The sequence below is a fragment of the Cetorhinus maximus genome, chromosome 2 (assembly GCF_964194155.1).
Source record: "Cetorhinus maximus chromosome 2, sCetMax3.hap1.1, whole genome shotgun sequence".
NCBI classification, from domain to species: Eukaryota; Metazoa; Chordata; class Chondrichthyes; order Lamniformes; family Cetorhinidae; genus Cetorhinus; species Cetorhinus maximus.
This window is the reverse complement of record NC_135880.1, coordinates 104,217,217-104,234,184: the sequence shown is the minus strand read 5'-3', so window position 1 is coordinate 104,234,184 and position 16,968 is coordinate 104,217,217. Positions and strand designations below refer to the sequence as shown.

At 46.0% G+C, this 16,968-nt stretch overlaps 1 protein-coding gene across 2 annotated transcripts in view; it reads left to right on the top strand.

Moving 5' to 3' along the window:
* The window catches only part of rasef (RAS and EF-hand domain containing), a 76,190-nt gene extending 60,236 nt beyond the window's left edge, over positions 1–15,954 (top strand). For both annotated transcript variants that reach the window (XM_078567604.1, XM_078567616.1), the window contains exons 17-18: positions 3,800–3,876; positions 15,275–15,954. In XM_078567604.1, coding sequence (XP_078423730.1) covers positions 3,800–3,876; positions 15,275–15,383 — 186 coding nt within the window. In that variant the 3' untranslated portion in view covers positions 15,384–15,954. The remainder of the gene's footprint in view (positions 1–3,799; positions 3,877–15,274) is intronic.
* Positions 15,955–16,968: the final 1,014 nt, after the last annotated feature.

The following is a 16,968-nucleotide window of genomic DNA, read 5'->3' as shown; positions in this document are numbered from 1 at the left end:
AATTACCCTACTAATACTGATTTCTTTCAGTTCCACCCTCTCACTAAACTTTGTGTTCCCCAACATTTCTGGTATGTTATTTGTGTCCTCCTTTGTGAAGACAGAACCAAAGTATATATTTAGTTGGTCAGCCATTTCTTTGTTCCCCATTATAAATTCCCCTGTTTCTGACTGTAAGGGACCTACATTTGTCTTCACCAATCTTTTTCTCTTCAGATACCTATAGAAACTTTTACAGTCAGTTTTTATGTTCCCTGCAAGCTTACTCTCGTACTCCTATTTTCCCCTTCTTAATCAATCCCTTGGTCCTCCTTTGCTGAATTCTAAACTGCTCCCAATCCGTGGGTCTGTTTTTTTAGCCAATTTGTATGCCTCTTCCTGGGATCCAATACTATCTCTAATTTCCCTTGTAAGCCATGATTTGGCCACCTTTCCTGTTTTACTTTTGCGCCAGGCAGGAATAAACAATTGTTGCAGTTCACCCATGCGCTCTTTGAAAGTTTGCCATTGCCTATCCACCATCATCCCTTTAAGTAATGTTTCCCTATCCAGCATAGCCAACTCGTGCCTCATACCATCGTAGTTTCCTTTATTAAGATTCAGGACCCTAGTCTCAGAATCAACTACTTCACTCTCCATCTTGATGAAGAATTATATCACATTATGGTCACTCATCCCCAAAGGGCCTTGCATAACTAGATTGCCAATTATTCCTTTCTCATTACACAATACCCAGTCTAGGATGGCCTGTTCTCTAGTTCGTTCGTCAATGTATTGGTCCAGAAAAACATCCCGTATACACTCCAAGAATTCCTCCTCTACGGTATTGTTTACTAATTTGATTTGCCCAATCGATATGCTGATTAAAGTCACCCATAATTACAGATGTTCCTTTATTGCATGCGTCTCTGATTTCCTGTTTAATGCCATTCCCAACGTCACCACTACAGTTTGGGGGTCTATATTGGGGGTTGGGTCAACCCCCACTAACGTTTTTTGCCCCTTAGTGTTTCTCAGCTCTACCCATACAGATTCCAGATCGTCAGAGCTAATATCTTTTCCTCACTATTGCATTAATTTCCTCTTTAACCAGCAATGCAACTCCACCGCCTTTTCCTTTTTGTCTGTCCTTCCTAAATACTGAATATCCCTGGATGTTCAGCTCCCATCCCTGGTCACCCTGCAGCCATGTGTCCATAATCCTGACTATATCATACCTGTTTGCTTCTATTTGCGCGGTTAATTCATCTGCTTTATTGCGAATGCTCCTCGCGTTAAGGCACAAAGCCTTATGGCTTGTCTTCTTAACATTACTTGTCCTGTTCCCACTATTTTTCACCTGAGGCCCTGTTTGATTCTTGCCCTTGATTTCTCTGCCTATCACTTTTCTTATTCCCCTTTCTGTCTTTTGATTTTGTCCTCGATCGATTCCCCCTCCTCTGACTCCTTGCATAGGTTCCCATCCCCCTGCCATTTTAGTTTAAACCCTCCCCAACCACTCTAGCAAATATTCCGCCTAGGATATCAGTCCCAGTCCTGCCCAAGTGTAACCTCTCCAGTTTGTACTGGTCCCACCTCCCCCAGACTCTGAAACCCTCCCCCTCACACTATCTCTTCAGCCACGTATTCATCCGATATATCCTGCTATTTCTACTCTGACTAGCACATGGCACTGGTAATAATCTTGAGATCACTACCTTTGAGGTCCTATTTTTCAACTTACTTCCTAACTTGCTATATTCTGCTTTTAGGACCTCATCCCTTTTCTTACCTATGTAGTTTGTACCAATGTGTACTACAACCTCTGGCTGTTCACCCTCCCCCTTCAGAGTGTTCTGTAGCCGCTCTGAGACATCCTTGACCCTAGCACCAGGGAGGCAACATACCATCCTGGAGTCTCGTTTGCAGCCACAGAAACGCCTATCTGTTCCCCTTACAATTTAATCCCCTACAACCATTGCATTCCCACACTTTTTACCCCTCCCCTGTGTAGCAGAGCCAACAAATTTGGCTGTTGCTGCTGTCCCCTGAGAGGCCATTCCCCTCAACAGTATCCAAAGCAGTATATCTGTTTTGCAGCGGAATAGCCACAGGAGATTCCTGCACTGCCTGCCTAGTCCTCTTGATCTGCCTGGTGGTCACCCATTCCCTTCCTGCCTGTGGACTCTTAGCCAGCGGTGTGACCACCTCTCTATACGTACTATCCACGATACTCTCTGCCTTGCGGATGCTCCACCGTGTCTCCAGCTGCTGCTGCAGCTCCGAAACTTGGGCATCCAGGAGCTGCAGCTGGAGGCACTTCCCACACTCATGCTTGCCCCGGGCAATGGAAATGTTCCCGGCTTCCCACATAGAGCACGAGGAGCACACCACAGCTTTGAGCTCTCCTGCCATGACTTACCCCTTTAAATTAAATTAAACCTTTTGGAAGATAATTAATATCAAATAATATCAATTACTGTACCTTCTCCCCTGCTCCTCGTTGTTACAGAACATAGCCCTTACAAATGATGAACCACAAAATAAGACCTTTAAAAACTGTGATAAAAGTAGTAAATACTTACCCGACCGTACTCTCAGTACTCAAAAGATCACCTCGTTCCCTCCTCACCGAACTCCGAAAGCAGCATTCCAGTGCAGACTATGATGCTGACTGCAGGACACTCTTCCCAGACTGCTTCACAGTGATGCTGACTGCAGGAGACTCTTCCCACCTGCTTTGTGTTTCACCCAGGCGGCTGTGAGCAGGGAACCCCTGCAGCTGTCGGATAATTTAAATATTCAAATAGCGGGTGTATGGGCATCAAGATCTAGCTTGAAGGAGTTGAGACCCCCAACAGGCAGTGGCTCAGACCTTTCAACATGTATGAGCACCAGTGCCTCATAAGGCTCAGGCTTTCACAGCAGGCTGTTACTGACATCTGCAGCCTCATTTCTAGTGGTCCAGTTAGGCATGAATTGCCAGTAGTTGTCAAGGTGTACCTGTCATCCGAGGACCATCCTTCCCCCGCCCCTCCTGCCCCCCGACTGGGCCTCTGCCTTTCCCGGAGATTGTGGCTCTCTTCTGCAAGGAGAGAAAGCAGAACATTATGAGCATTAATAATGACTTTTGTGGATACCAGGGAAGTACAACATTTGTGGAGGGTGACTGGGAGGAATGAGTGCGGGAGGGCAATAGGATGAGGTTTGCTGCTGAGATGGGAATGTGAGGTTCCGGAGAGAGAATGAGTAGAGCTGTAAGATGTGTTGTTCTGAGGTGTGTTGTGCAGGAAAATCTGGGAAAGTCAGCCTGTGGAGCCTGGTACCTGAAAGCGTTATGCCACTCCTTTCCCACCCTCCTGAGGGCCTGGATCCTCTTGGTGCACTCTCTCTGGGTTTGGGGGGCAGGTGAGCACACTTCTACTGTTGGCAAATCACTTCTCTGTAGCCCCTCACATCCTGCAGCAAGACTTCCAGATAAGAGTGAGAGACCTGGGAAATGGCCTTCTCGGCACCCCTCTCTATTCCTCTGGTTGCCGCAGCCTCAAAAGTCCATGTGCAGGTGAATCATTGCAACCCATGCCGGGGACTCTTAGAAATCCATCCTTTGACAGACCCAGCACATCATGATTGGTTGGGGAGCTTAAAAACAGAATGTGAATATCATGGCTCAGTTAAAAAGATTCCATTGGGTTTCCCCACCTGCTAAAGGTCCTGTCTTTTGGCCAGGAACTATCAGTTTAAAATGCTGCCCTGAGTGGGATTTTAAGAATACCAAATTATTGGAGTAAATCTTATATTTTTTTTGTTTTCTTAACAGACATACAACGTGCTGTTCTGTGAAACAAGTGCCAAGGATGGTTCAAACATTATTGAAGCCGTGCTTCACCTTGCTCGGTAATCATTGATCTTATTAATTTGATTAGCAGGTCCATGGAAACATGCATGAGATGGAGTAAGTGGACAAAGGCAATTTGATTGAATGCTAAGATAGTGACACATCCAAACTCTGAATAACCCTTCTGGCTAACCACTTGTTTGTTTTCGATGAAGTAAGCAAAGAAAGAATTTTACATCCGATCTCTATTGATACTGATGTAATTTCTCATCCTTTTCCCTTTTTACAAAGATGTACCGACCTATAGTCATTGGTCTGGACATACTTGAGAGAGCGCATTAATAGGGAATTACAGAGATAAATTTTGATTTGGTCAAGTGTAAATTTCTCACTTTGGACTTTTTCTGTTCTTAACTAATGTGATGTACCGATGTATAGGCCAGACGTTATTTAAATCAGCACTTCAGGGAATACAGTTAGAAGTCAACAAATGGGATTGGATTGGGTGGCTGAGCTGAAACAAACGAAAGGTAATGATCATTCTGTTTGCAGTCTGAGAGGAAGGAGTGATGATTCACCTTTCCCATCACCACCACTGATGAACAGTTATTGAGGGATTCCAAAGTAACAGTAATATGTACATTTTCATATTAACAAAAACAGAACTGTGTTTCTGGATTTCATTCCACTGTGGAAGCAACACTGCAACATCACAGTCCAATTGGGGATCCTTACTTACCTGGAAAACATATTGGAAAAGTAGACAAACCACCAATGATTTTCCAGCTGTTACTTTAAAATAAATAATTTAAAAATGGTTTGAAATCACATGTGGTGGATACCGGAATTTCTAACAAACTCTGAGTGAATGAGGCTCCTCCAGGAGCATAAAATCAGAGATTTACTCATGTATCGAACTGTTTTCTTGCATTTTAAAGTGACTTAGAGCATTGACCTAATCCAGATGGGTGCCATAAAGCTGTAAAACTTTATAGCTCTTATCTATTGGGTGAGATACCAGTACCTAAAAGAACAGCTGTTTACCATCTGGATACTATATTCTTGTCTATATGAAGGTATGAAGAAGTCATTTTATTAATGGCAGTAATTTAACAGGAACTCTTGTGATCTGGCAATTCGATGTCGTGCAAGTGATAGTTACCCTGGATACAATCTCAGTTATGAATTTTTCAACATTCTGGCTCCCACTTTGATAAGATATTTTTGCTGCTTCTACTTTATGGCATCTTCTTTAAATGGTTTGCTGAATGTGTTGAGAGAGAGGCTAGACAGGTGACTAGCTCCCAGACCTTCACCAAAGTTGCTCTGACCACGTGGTAGGTGCAGAAGGTTGACCTGGAACAATAAGGGTATTGTCGCTGGACTCGTAATCCAAAGACCCAGGGTAATGCTCTGGGGGCCCGGGTTTGAATCTCACCATGGTGGAATTTGAATTCAGTAAAACTCTAGAATTAAAAGTCTAACGAAGATTGTCGATTGTTGTTTAAAAACCCATCAGGTCTCCAGACCCGTAGCAATGTGATTGATCCTTAAATGCCCTCAGTGGCAATAAAACCGGACGGACCTCTCGGCATCGACTTAGGCAAATGACAAGGGCAAACTCAGCCCTGTCGACCCTGCAAAGTCCTCCTTACTAAGATTGGTCACAGATTAGTCAAGCAACAACCTGACTTAGTCATCCTCATGGAATCATATCTTACAGATAATGTCCCAGACACCACCATCGTCCCACCGGCAGGACAGACCCAGCAGTGTAGTGGCACAGTGGTATGCGGTCAGGAGGGAGTTGCCCTGGGAGTTCTCAGCATCGACCCAAGATGATCAGGCCAAACATAGGCAAGGAAACCTCCTGCTAATTACCATGTACCACCCTCCCTCAGCTGATGAACCTGTGCTCCTTGAACACCACTTGGAGGAAGCACTGAGCAATGTACCCTGGGTGATGTCCATCAATGTCCATCAAGAGTGGCTCAGTAGCACCACTACTAGCCGAGCTGGTTGAGTCCTAACATAGCCTGGGTCTGTGGCAGACCTCAGTCATACTTGACCTTAACCTCGCCGACCTGCCTGCCGCAGATGCATCCGTCCATGACCATATCGGTAGGAATGAACCGTACAGTCATTCTGGAGACAAAGCCCTGCCTTCACATTGGGGATACAGTGAGGATGCAGAGGATACCCTACCACTATGCTAGATTTTGAACAGATCAAGCAACTCAAGACTGGGCATCCATGAGGCGCTGTGGGCCATCGGTGGCAGCAGCAGAATTGTACTCGAACACAATCTGTAACCTCATGGTCAGGCATATCTCCAACTCTGCCATTACCATCGAGCCAGGGGATCAACCCTGGTTCGATGAAGAGAGCAGGAGGGCATGCCAGGAGCAGCACCAGGCAGACCTGAAAATGAGGCATCAACCTGGTGAAACTATAACACAGGACTACTTGTGTGCCAAACACCATAACCGCTAAGAGCTAAGTGATCCCACAACCAACGGATCAGATCTAAGCTTTACAGTCCTGCAACACCCAGTTGTGAATGGTGGTGGACAATTAAACAACTCACTGGAGGAGGAGGTTCCACAAATATCCACATCCTCAATGATGGAGGAGCCCAGCACAGCAGTGCAAAAGATAAGGCTGAAGCATTTGCTACGATCTTCAGCCAGAAGTGCCGAGTGAATGATCCATCTCGACCTCCTCCGGAGGTTCCCAGCATCACAGATGCCAGTCTTCAGGCAAATCAATTCAATCCACGTGATATCAAGAAACAGCTGAAGATACTGGATACTGCAAAGTCTATGGGCCCTGACGATATTCTGGCAATAGTACTGAAGACTTGTGCTCCAGAACTTGAGGTGCCCTCGATAAGCTGTTCCAGTACAGCTGGAACACTGGCATCCACCCGGCTATGTAGAAAATTGCCCAAATATGGCCTGTACACAAAAAGCAGGACAAATCCAACTTAGCCAATGACCGCCCCATCAGTGTACTCTCGATCATCAGTAAAATAATGGAAGGGGTCAACAACAATGCTGTTAAGCGGCACTTGCCTAGCAATAACCTCACTGACTCCACTCGGCCACTCAGCTCCTGATCTCATTACATCCTTGGTTCAAACATGGACAAAAGAGCTGAACTCCGTGAGGTGAGGTGAGAGTGACTGTCCTTGACATCAAGGCCGCATTTGACCAAGTGTGGCATCAAGGAGCCCTAGAAAAACAGAGGTCAATGTGAATCGGGGAAAACTCTCCACTGGTTGAAGTCATACCTAGCACAAAGGGAGATGGTTCTGGTTGTTGGAGCTCAGTCATCTCAGCTCCGGGACATCACTGCAGGAGTTCCTCAGGGTAGTGTTGTCGGCCCAACCATCTTCAGGTGCTTCATCAATGACCTTCCATCATAAGACCAGAAGTGGGGATGTTCGCTAACGATTGCACAATGTTCAGCACCATTCACAACTCCTCAGATACTGAAGCAGTCCATGTCCAAATGCAGCAAGACCTGGACAACATCCAGGTTTGGGCTGACAAGTGACAATTAACATTCGTGCCACACAAGTGCCAGGTTGTGACCATCTCCAACAGGAGAGAATCTAACCATCGCCCCTTGATGTTCAATGGCATTAACATCACTAAATCCCCCACTATCAACATCTTGGGGGGTTACCATTGACCAGAAACTGAACTGGACCAGCCATATAAATTCTGTGGCTACAAGAGCAGATCAGAGGCTAGGAATCCTGTGATGAGTAGCTCACCTCCTGACTCCCCAAAGCTTATCCACCATCTACAATGCACAAGTCAGGAGTGTGATGGAGTACTCCCCACTTGCCTGGATGAGTGCAGGCCCCACAACACTCAAGAAGCTTGATACCAACCAGGACAAAGCAGCCTGCTTGATTGGCACCACATCCACAAACATTCACTCCCTCCACCACCAATACACAGTAGTAGCAGCAGTGTGTACCATCTAGAAGATGTATTGCAGGAATTCACCAAGGCTTCTTAGACAGCACCTTCCAAACCCATGGCCACTACCATCTAGAAGGACAAAAGCAGCAGATAAATGGGAACACCACCACCTGGAAGTTCCCCTCCAAGTCACTCACCATCCTGACTTAGAAATATATCACTCTTCCTTCACTGTTGCTGGGTCAAAATCCTGGAACTCCCTTCCTAACAGCACTGTGAGTGTATGTACACTACATGGACTGCAGTGGTTCAAGAAGGCAGCTCACCACCACCTTTTCAAGGACAACTAGGGATGGGCAATAAATGCTGGCCTAACCAGTGAAGTCCACATCCCATGAATTGAAAAAAAAATTCATTCTTCCAGTTTTACCTTCAGGCCCTTTAGGGAAGTGCTTCGATTCTACTCAGTGCCTTCCAATATAGCCATGGCACAGATTGGGAACTCGTGCCTGATGGAGCTGAATATAAAACAATGCTTGTTTATGTTACCTGCTACATTTTATGTTCAGCTCTTTGAGTCGTGATTTCTTTTGCTGTTTTCAAATGAGCCATATCTCCTGTTATATAGAAAGATGAATTATTTAATTTTAATGCTTAATGTTCTGAACAAGAGATGGGAAAAGCACAGCATTTTTGTGCTTTGGGCATGCATTCTCACTTATCGAATGTATGCACAGTGTTCTACAGTATTGAAGGACTACACAACTCTATATTTTTCTGAATTTCGGTTACTTGTTTTCATGAGTGGACTTATAGTTAAGATTTTCCTGTTACTGATTTTTATTTCATCATTATTCCTGTTTGCTCATTTTAAGCTCTGGGCAGGTTTGCAAATTCATGTGTATCCTCAGTGTTGTTTAGGCCTAATGTTCATGGGCGAATGGGAGAGAGAGAGGCCTTCCCAAGGGCTAACTGGGAGCCCCATAACAATAAATGGAAGTTTTTCTATTTAAAGAATCCTTTTTTCTCAGAAAATGCCCATTGGCAATAGCCAAATATGGATGAATATGGATTTTTTTTAAAAAGAAAAGCTATTTGGTGAGGTAGGTAACTTAGGTCAGGATTTTCTCAGAGTCGGAATGACTCAAGCCATTTAAAAATGATGGGCAGGACTCAATTCCAGGATTCCCACCCCATTTCCAGCGCCAGCTCAGATGCACTCTTGATCTGGCTGTCTCCATTGCAACTTTGGACTATCCTAGCCCCCCTGCAATTTTCATGGAGCCAGGCCAGCTTCTCCATGGCTTACGGACCCCTCAGAGGAGTCATGAAGCATCGGCCAGGATTTTATGTCTTGCGGGCATGCATGCGCCCGACTCGAACGGACATGAAGTAGCGCAAGGTGACGTCGGGTGAGCATCCCAATGTCGTCCTGCAAGTGAGCAATCTTCAGGTTGGTGAGCACGCACGGGTGTCGGAGCCACCCCTGGCAACAATTAAAAGGCCACTTAAGGCTATTAAAAAGGCAATCGATACTGATTATACATTGCCTGTGCGATTTTACGCTCATCTCACAGATAAAATGGGCAGGTGGGCAGCCCACTTTTACCGAAACCTCATCTAAGGGCGGGATAAAAAGGGTCAGCAGCATTGCCACTGTGATTTTGAGGATTTTAGGAGATAGTTTGCTGCTGGTTACTTATTTGAACTTCACAGCTTCATCTTTGTTCTGAGTTTCAGCTTTAGCACTTTTAGGCTTCATTTCAGGACTCATTGGTGCCTCTAAGGCCCCCGGAGGATTTTGACTGTGTGGACCCTTCCAGGCACCAGGCAGCCTTCTGTTGCCCTGGTAACAGAGATTGTGGTCTCCGCTGGAGGCATCTCTTCTGAGGAGGAGGAGGAGAGTGGCAGAAGGGAGAGGAGGCCAGGTGTCCTTATGCAGCTTCCAGGGGAGCGACCTGTGGGAAGAGAGGCACAAGGGGTGCAGGGCAAGCAGGTAGTCCAAGGCCTAAGGGACTACAGAAGATGCCACTATCCTGCTGCCAGGGTTTACAGGCGGCGATGAAGCTACTTCAACATGTCTGAGGTGCAGTGCCAAAGGAGGCTCTGCCTCTTGAGGAAGACTGTGACCCTCCATTTGCCAGATGTTTGGGCCTGAGATCACCTCCAACTGTGTGGGTGGACACCCCATGCCAGTGGCTCTGAAGGTCACTGTGGCCCTTAACTTCTATGCCTCCGGCTCTTTCCAAGGGTCAGTGGGGGATCTTTGTGGAGTGTCCCAATCAGCTGTTCACGCTGGTGACTGATGCTCTGTTCAGACGGATAGTGACATTTATTAATTTCCGTACAGACGAGACCAGCCAGGCTGAGTGAGCCGGAGGATTTTCAGCGATTTCAGCTAGATTCCCCCGTCCAGGGCGCAATCGATTGCACACATGTGGCCATCGGTGCCAGCGGGTCAGCCGGGTGCTTTCGTCAACAGGAAGTGTGACCACAAGGCACGATTCTATAAGTCTGTGCAAGTTACCCTGGCAGCTCCCATGACGCATAAATCCTCAGACACTCACAGGTGCCAAGGCTGTTCACTGCTCCAGCCTGACTGGACGGATGGCTGCTGGGTGACAAGGGTTGAAAAGGTGGCTTATGATGCCTCTCCGCCCTCCAAGAGCAGTGGCAGCGCAACGTTACAATAGGAGTCATGCTCCATAGGGATGGTGATAGAGAGGACCATAGGTCTTCTGAAGACTCGCTTCCGATGCCTGAACCGTTCAGGGGGGGTCACTACAATACCCCCCAGAGCGGGTGTCACTGATAGTGGTTACATGCTGTGCTCTCCACAATCTGGCATTGGCAAGGGGGGACCCACTGGAGGACGAGGATCTTGAGGCAGTTCCACAGGCGATGAATCCAATGGTGAGTCAGAAGAGGGAGCACGGTGAGGAGCACAGTGAGGATGTGGAGGCAGACGTTTGGATCCTTCAGGGAGGCAGGGACATCAGGGATGCCTTGATCCAACGCTCCTTCAGTTAGGCTGCCAAAGATCTGCTTCCACCTTATGCCGGGGTGCCCCCTCCACCCGGATGTTTGAAATGACCCTTTTCTTTGAACCCAAAGTCCACACAGTGCCTGTGCAATAAAGTTTAGAGCCACTCATGTCCAGCATGAGATACTGGTGTAACCTGCATCTACAAAACAAGTGAAGCATACTCAAGCCATTAAGGCAAAAGCAAAATTTATATCATGTTGGCACTCACATCAAATGAACATAACAATATATGGTGTTAATGGTCACACCAGTAAACATATTAACAAAACATGGCAGAACAGGAGATCACCCATGAACAATCCCTCTTGTGCTCATGGTGCCTTAAACTTTCGTTTGCGAGTGCTGCGTCTTGTTGCCCCCCTCCCACCTGCTGTCAGCGGCATTGGAGGCAGCCTGCTGACTCTGGTTTCCTGTTGGCCTTGACAACCTTGGTGGTTGTTCTCTGGCCAGTGGAACCTGTGCTCGCCCCCCCTGGGAGGGAGTGTCCAGTGCCATGGCTGGCATCTCCCTAGTCATTGAAGCCTCATCAGGTGCTCCGGTCACTGGCGGAGGAACTGCTGTTGTCATCCGGAGAGCCCTGAGAGGAGCCCGCAGAGATGGCACAAAGCTCATGCGCCGTGAGGTCGCTCTGCACCTCCCTGCTCACCAGTGATTGACAGGCATCTAGCTGGGATACTGGGGTGCTTCATCCATCTCTCACAATGGCATTGACCTCCTGAGGTCATTGCCTGTGTGAGGCTTTGCAGGTCTGAGCGCAACCCCAGGAACACCTGATTCTGTCCCTGGAGCTGCCTCTCCACGAGAGTCGCCACTCTCTCAATGGAGGAGGCAGTGCTCTCGGCCATGAGGGTCAACGCAGTGCTCATGTTCCGCACGTATTACTCCACAACAGAGACCATGGCATACCCTCATGGAACTCTGAATCAGCATCGTTCTGGTCTCCAGCAGTCCTCTGACTGTCAGCACCCTGGGCACTCTGTCTCCACCTGCTCCTCAAGCGAGTGTGAAGTGCCCTCCCCGCTGTGCACTGACTTTCTAGCCGACGATCTAATGCCCACCCATGCTGGTATCTGCGCTGGTGCTTGGTGTAGAGAGACGGTGTGATGCAGGTGCATCTAAAGCCCAGTGGTCCTTTGGCGTCAAGGGTGGTTCTTCGGGGTCCTGTGTTTGTGGGTGAACTGGCAATTCTAGGGGAGAACAACGACATGTCAGTCATTTAAGTCATCATAATGTCACTCTGCATGCCAGGCACCCTGGTGAGACATTGGAGATCTGCATCATGGTGCCACTGTCTTTCAATGATCAAAGGGGACTCCAGGTTTGAGGCTCCCATTAATGAAGAGACTACACAAGAATATTTGCACAATCCGGCACTCTCACCTCTGTGCACCACATTCTTATCTTTGTCAGAGACCCCTGCCTCTCCATCTCTTACCTCGTCGGAATGAGGAGATTTGGGGCGCCTCCACCTGCCTTAGTTCTTTAGTTGGTGTTATGGCTTCTCTTCTCGTGAAATGACAGAGGAGCATTGATTTGTCCACTCTCTACCTGCAGCGCCATTGCAGCCTGGCAAACAACCCCCTCTGGGACGTCTTGCAGGGCACATCCAAGCCATGGCACCCGGACCACAAGGCACTCAGGTCAAGCAGCCAGGCACATCCCCTTGGACTTCGCTGTTGTCAGTGACAGTTGGCACTCAGACTCTAACACCCCTAAGCTCCACAGTGGGGATGACCAGCCCTTAACACTTCTCCACACTGATGTATGCCAACTCGGTACTCACCCTTTCCCAGTGCAGCAGATTGTTGAACCTTTTGTGGCACTGCACCCATGTGTGCCACAAAACATTGCGGCTGCTGACCTCGGCTGCCATCGCCTCCCAGGATTTTTTGGTCTGGTGCGGTGGCCTCCTCCTGCCATCCCTGGGTAATGGAGTGTCCTGCCTGACGCCTACCACCTCCACAAGGACCGTGAGGCACTTGTCTGAGAAACAGGGGGCGGAGTGCCCACATGACTTGCCCTCCTGCCTTTTGTCTTTAGCCATTGTTAAGGCCATTGTTTGAATGAAATGGTTTCCTGGACAGACTCCAAAGATTCACCCCTGACGGCCTTCAGGGAGCTGCCTCTCCTGGTTTTAAAGCGTCTGCCGGGTCACCATTGGACCAGACACCTGACAGTCTCCCGCCCCCGCCCAGCCCTTCCCGACCATTGAGAAGACATGTTTCACGCTGGCGGACCTTAATTGGCCATCCATCGTTTAAATCGTGTTTGCAAAGCAACCGCGACTGAGAGCGGATTCCACATCCATTTCTGCTCCCACCGACTTGGTGCATGCGCCAGGCATGAAATTCGGGCCATAGTTTGGATTTGGAAACCTTTTTGAAAGGTCATTTCAAAAGGTCTTACCCAAACCCACAGCCACTCCCCATGGTCCCTCATACCCTTCATGTCAGCTCAATGTCAACTCATGTCCCTTCCATGTCAATTACCCTATATGCACTATGTACATAGCTAATGAGCCGTATAATAACAGTGGCAAGTGTGGAACTGCTGAGAAAAGAAGCATCCATTCAGAATTGTTCCTGGAGGAAAAACTGCTGTTCCTACATCCCCACAAAAGTGTCAATCAGACGGACCATTAAAGTATCAATAACAAGGCTTAAATACTTCAAACCTCTTATTCTTGTCACAAATAAATGTTGAGTCATTGACAAACGAGATCACAGAAAGAACAACATACTACAACCAGTTAACAATGTCAGTCAAACAAAATCCACAATTCACTTAAGTAGTCAAAACAAAACTCCCTGCTGTGCTAATGCTTTTATTGATCTGGGCTCTTAGTCAAGCATGCATAATGAAGACATCTGGAAAAACATGTTTTTTTCCCTCAGCAGTTCCACACTTGCCACCGTTATTATATGGCTCATTGGTTATGTATGTAGAACATACTGGGTGAATGGGAAGGGCCATGAGTTAACATGAAGGATATGGGGGGCCATGAGGAGTGGCTGGCGGTGTAAGGGATGAGGACTAGAGGGCTCAATGGCTTTTATTACAACTGGGACCAAGTCCCAGAAAACTGAAGTGGGCCGTCTAACCAGCCTGCCTTGGCACTCACCCACTCGTCTAGGAACAGCATCTGGGTCAGAGGGCCTGACTACATCCTGCACCCGCTTCCCCAGAGCAAAAACTTCGCACTTTGGGGCCCTTTAAACTGAGGTAGACCTGCCATTTATTTAGACAAGAATAAGAGGTTTGAAGTATTTAAGCCTTGTTATTGATATTTTAATGGTCCTTCTGATTGACACTTTTGTAGGCATGTAGGAACAGCAGATTTAATTTTACATCCATAGATTGGAAGATGAGTCAGTAATTCCGGGAACCCCCTCCTGATTACTCTCTGTTCCTTCAGGAGAAAGCTCTACTTGTTAGTGATTGCAACTGTCAGGTAAAGTAATTCAAAGGCAAACTCTAGGCCTTGGTGCCTTTTCAAAAGTTATTTACCCTTTCAATTCTGATTTGTGGGAAAGGTGATTACGGGTCATCAGAATCCTAGTCTTTCAAAACATTCCCAGTGTGTGGAACGGACACCTGCCTGAGTATAGTTCCATGGTCACTGTCAGCCCAGTGATACCTTGCCCAAAGTGTCATTCTTCATATATTAACTGAGCCTGAGAGTGTTGACAAGTTCCCCAACCATTAAAGCATAATTTTCAAGCTCAAGTTTTCACTCAATATGGACAGATACGGATTCCTCAGCAGGGGCTGCTGGAGACAGTTCAGTAGCAAGAATACGTTTTCCTTGATTCTGGAGCGCCGAGCTTAATTGTAGTACTTCTCTGGCTGAGGTTAGCTAACTTAGCACAGACTGAAGATTGAAACTGGGACCTTCTGGTTTATAGAGCTTAGTACTACATCAAGAATTACTGACAGGTTCGTGAATGTTTGCTTATTAACACCTACCATATTACATCTTCTGATCTTCATCTAAATTTCACTCAGCAGTACATTGAATGAAGACATTTCTTGTGAAATTATGATTTAAAACTTTCTGCTGCTTTTATCATGCCATACATTTAAATAATTAAAAAACAATGGTACAGTAATTTGTCAATGAGCTATCTTTATCTGAGGGATTTTCTTTTGTGTATATCAAGGCAAGAAACGTTAGTGTTGCAGATTGTAATGCTCTTCTCTTTTAGGCACCCAGAGTAAGCATTAGTCAGTGACAATGCAGAAACAGTATAATTAGATACAAAATAAAACTTGCTCTGTCTTGTTAAAACATTGTGCTATGGCCCCAAATTCAGACTTTCTCTTAAACCAATGTGAGATTTTCCTTCTGGCTTATAATGCACAATAAGTGCAAACTGGATTCATGCTTTTTCACTGTAAATTATTGTTTATCATAACTTGGGCAGATTTACCAATTGCAGTCATTTGTTTACATTAGCTGTCTATTCCATTTCACAGGGAAGTAAGGAAAAAAGCAGATGAAGAAACAGATGAGGACTCTGTAACTAATTTGTCCAACACACACTTGAACAAGAAGCTGCCCATGAAAAACTGCTGCACTACTTAACTATGAAGAAGAATCAATAATTGAACTGTTTTGCATTTTTGCATATTTTTTGTGACCATGATACATTGTTTAGCACCTTAGAAAACACAGGATGATTGAGGTTACAGTGATGAAAGAGCAGAAATATGAAGGGTCGACCAAATGTAAAGATGGTGGAAGAGCAAGATGAAATTAGAATTTAAAATAAAGTAGTTAGCTATGTTTGTGCTTCATTTATTCCAATGAACAATGAGATCATTCTCCTATGTTGTGAAAGGATTAGCCAACAAGGCTGTTTGAAGGAAAAGTGTATTGGTCTCCTTAATTATGTTTGTACATAGTGGTCTTATTTACATTTCAAATTTAAAGGACGTTTCTAGAAATAATGCTGCTTCCTAAGATTGTATTTTGGATATTATTTTGTCTCCTGTTACCTCCATAAATGTATTTATTTTTTAAACACAATTAATGTAAACATAGCCTTTACACAATACTTAGAAATGTAAATAAATTATTTTTGTGACTGAGGTAGAAGGATATTAAGGTGTTCTGTGACACTAGTAAAGCATATTAAATGAAACGTTTCATTAGATTTTGTGAATCCGTAATGTTTTCCTTTTTAAAAATAACGCAGGGTGGGGTTTATTATATGGAGCCTGACAGAGTGCAAAACATGGCATGTTTTGAATCATGACTGAATCAGGCAACATGCAAAATGCTGATTCCTGACAGCGGGTTGAGATAAAGTCAGTGCCGTGTCAGGCCTTGCGCCATCCTGCGACAGGTTCACAGTTGTAATACATTTGCATTCTGTGAGTACTCAGTAGTGTAAAATTTTTTTTAACAAGTCTTACCTTAAAGTTAGTGGTGCACAAGAATCTCATTGTATCTGATTCACGTTTGTTTAAAGGTGGCATGTAGCAGTTGGCTTTGCAGCAGCTGTTTCTGAGGTTCCCTGAACTTCCGAGTCTCACGTGACCTTCAACCTTACGTTTCCAGGAGGATGGAGTTATCAGTCGCTTCAGAATGTTTGCTTTGGGGAATGCGAGTGATTATACCACCAATATTGAGGAAACCAGTGTTGGACCAACTGCGTTCTGGATACTGTGGAATAGTTCGCATGAAAGAAATTGTAAAAAGCTACTTCTGGTGGCTTATTCTGGACCATGACATTGAAGCCAAGGCAAGATCCTGTCCCTCATATCAGAGTGTGAGAAACATGCCTCAATCTGCCGCATCCCTAGCCAAGCTGTTCCAGTACAACTACAACACTGGTATCTACCTGGCTATGTGGAAAATTGCCCAGGTATGTCCTGCACACAAAAAGAAGAACAAATCCAACCCAGCCAACTACTGCCCCATCAGTTTACTCTCAATCATCAGTAAAGTAATAGAAGGGGTCTTCAACAGTGCTATCAAGCTGCACTTGCTCAGCAATAACCTGCTCACTGACACCCAGTTTGGGTCCACCAGGGCCACTCAGCTCCTGACCTCATTACAGCCTTGGCTCAAACGTGGACAAAAGAGCTGAACTCCAGAGGTGAGTTGAGAGTGACTGCCCTTAACATCAAGGCCGCATTTGACCAAGTGTAGCATCAAAGAGCCC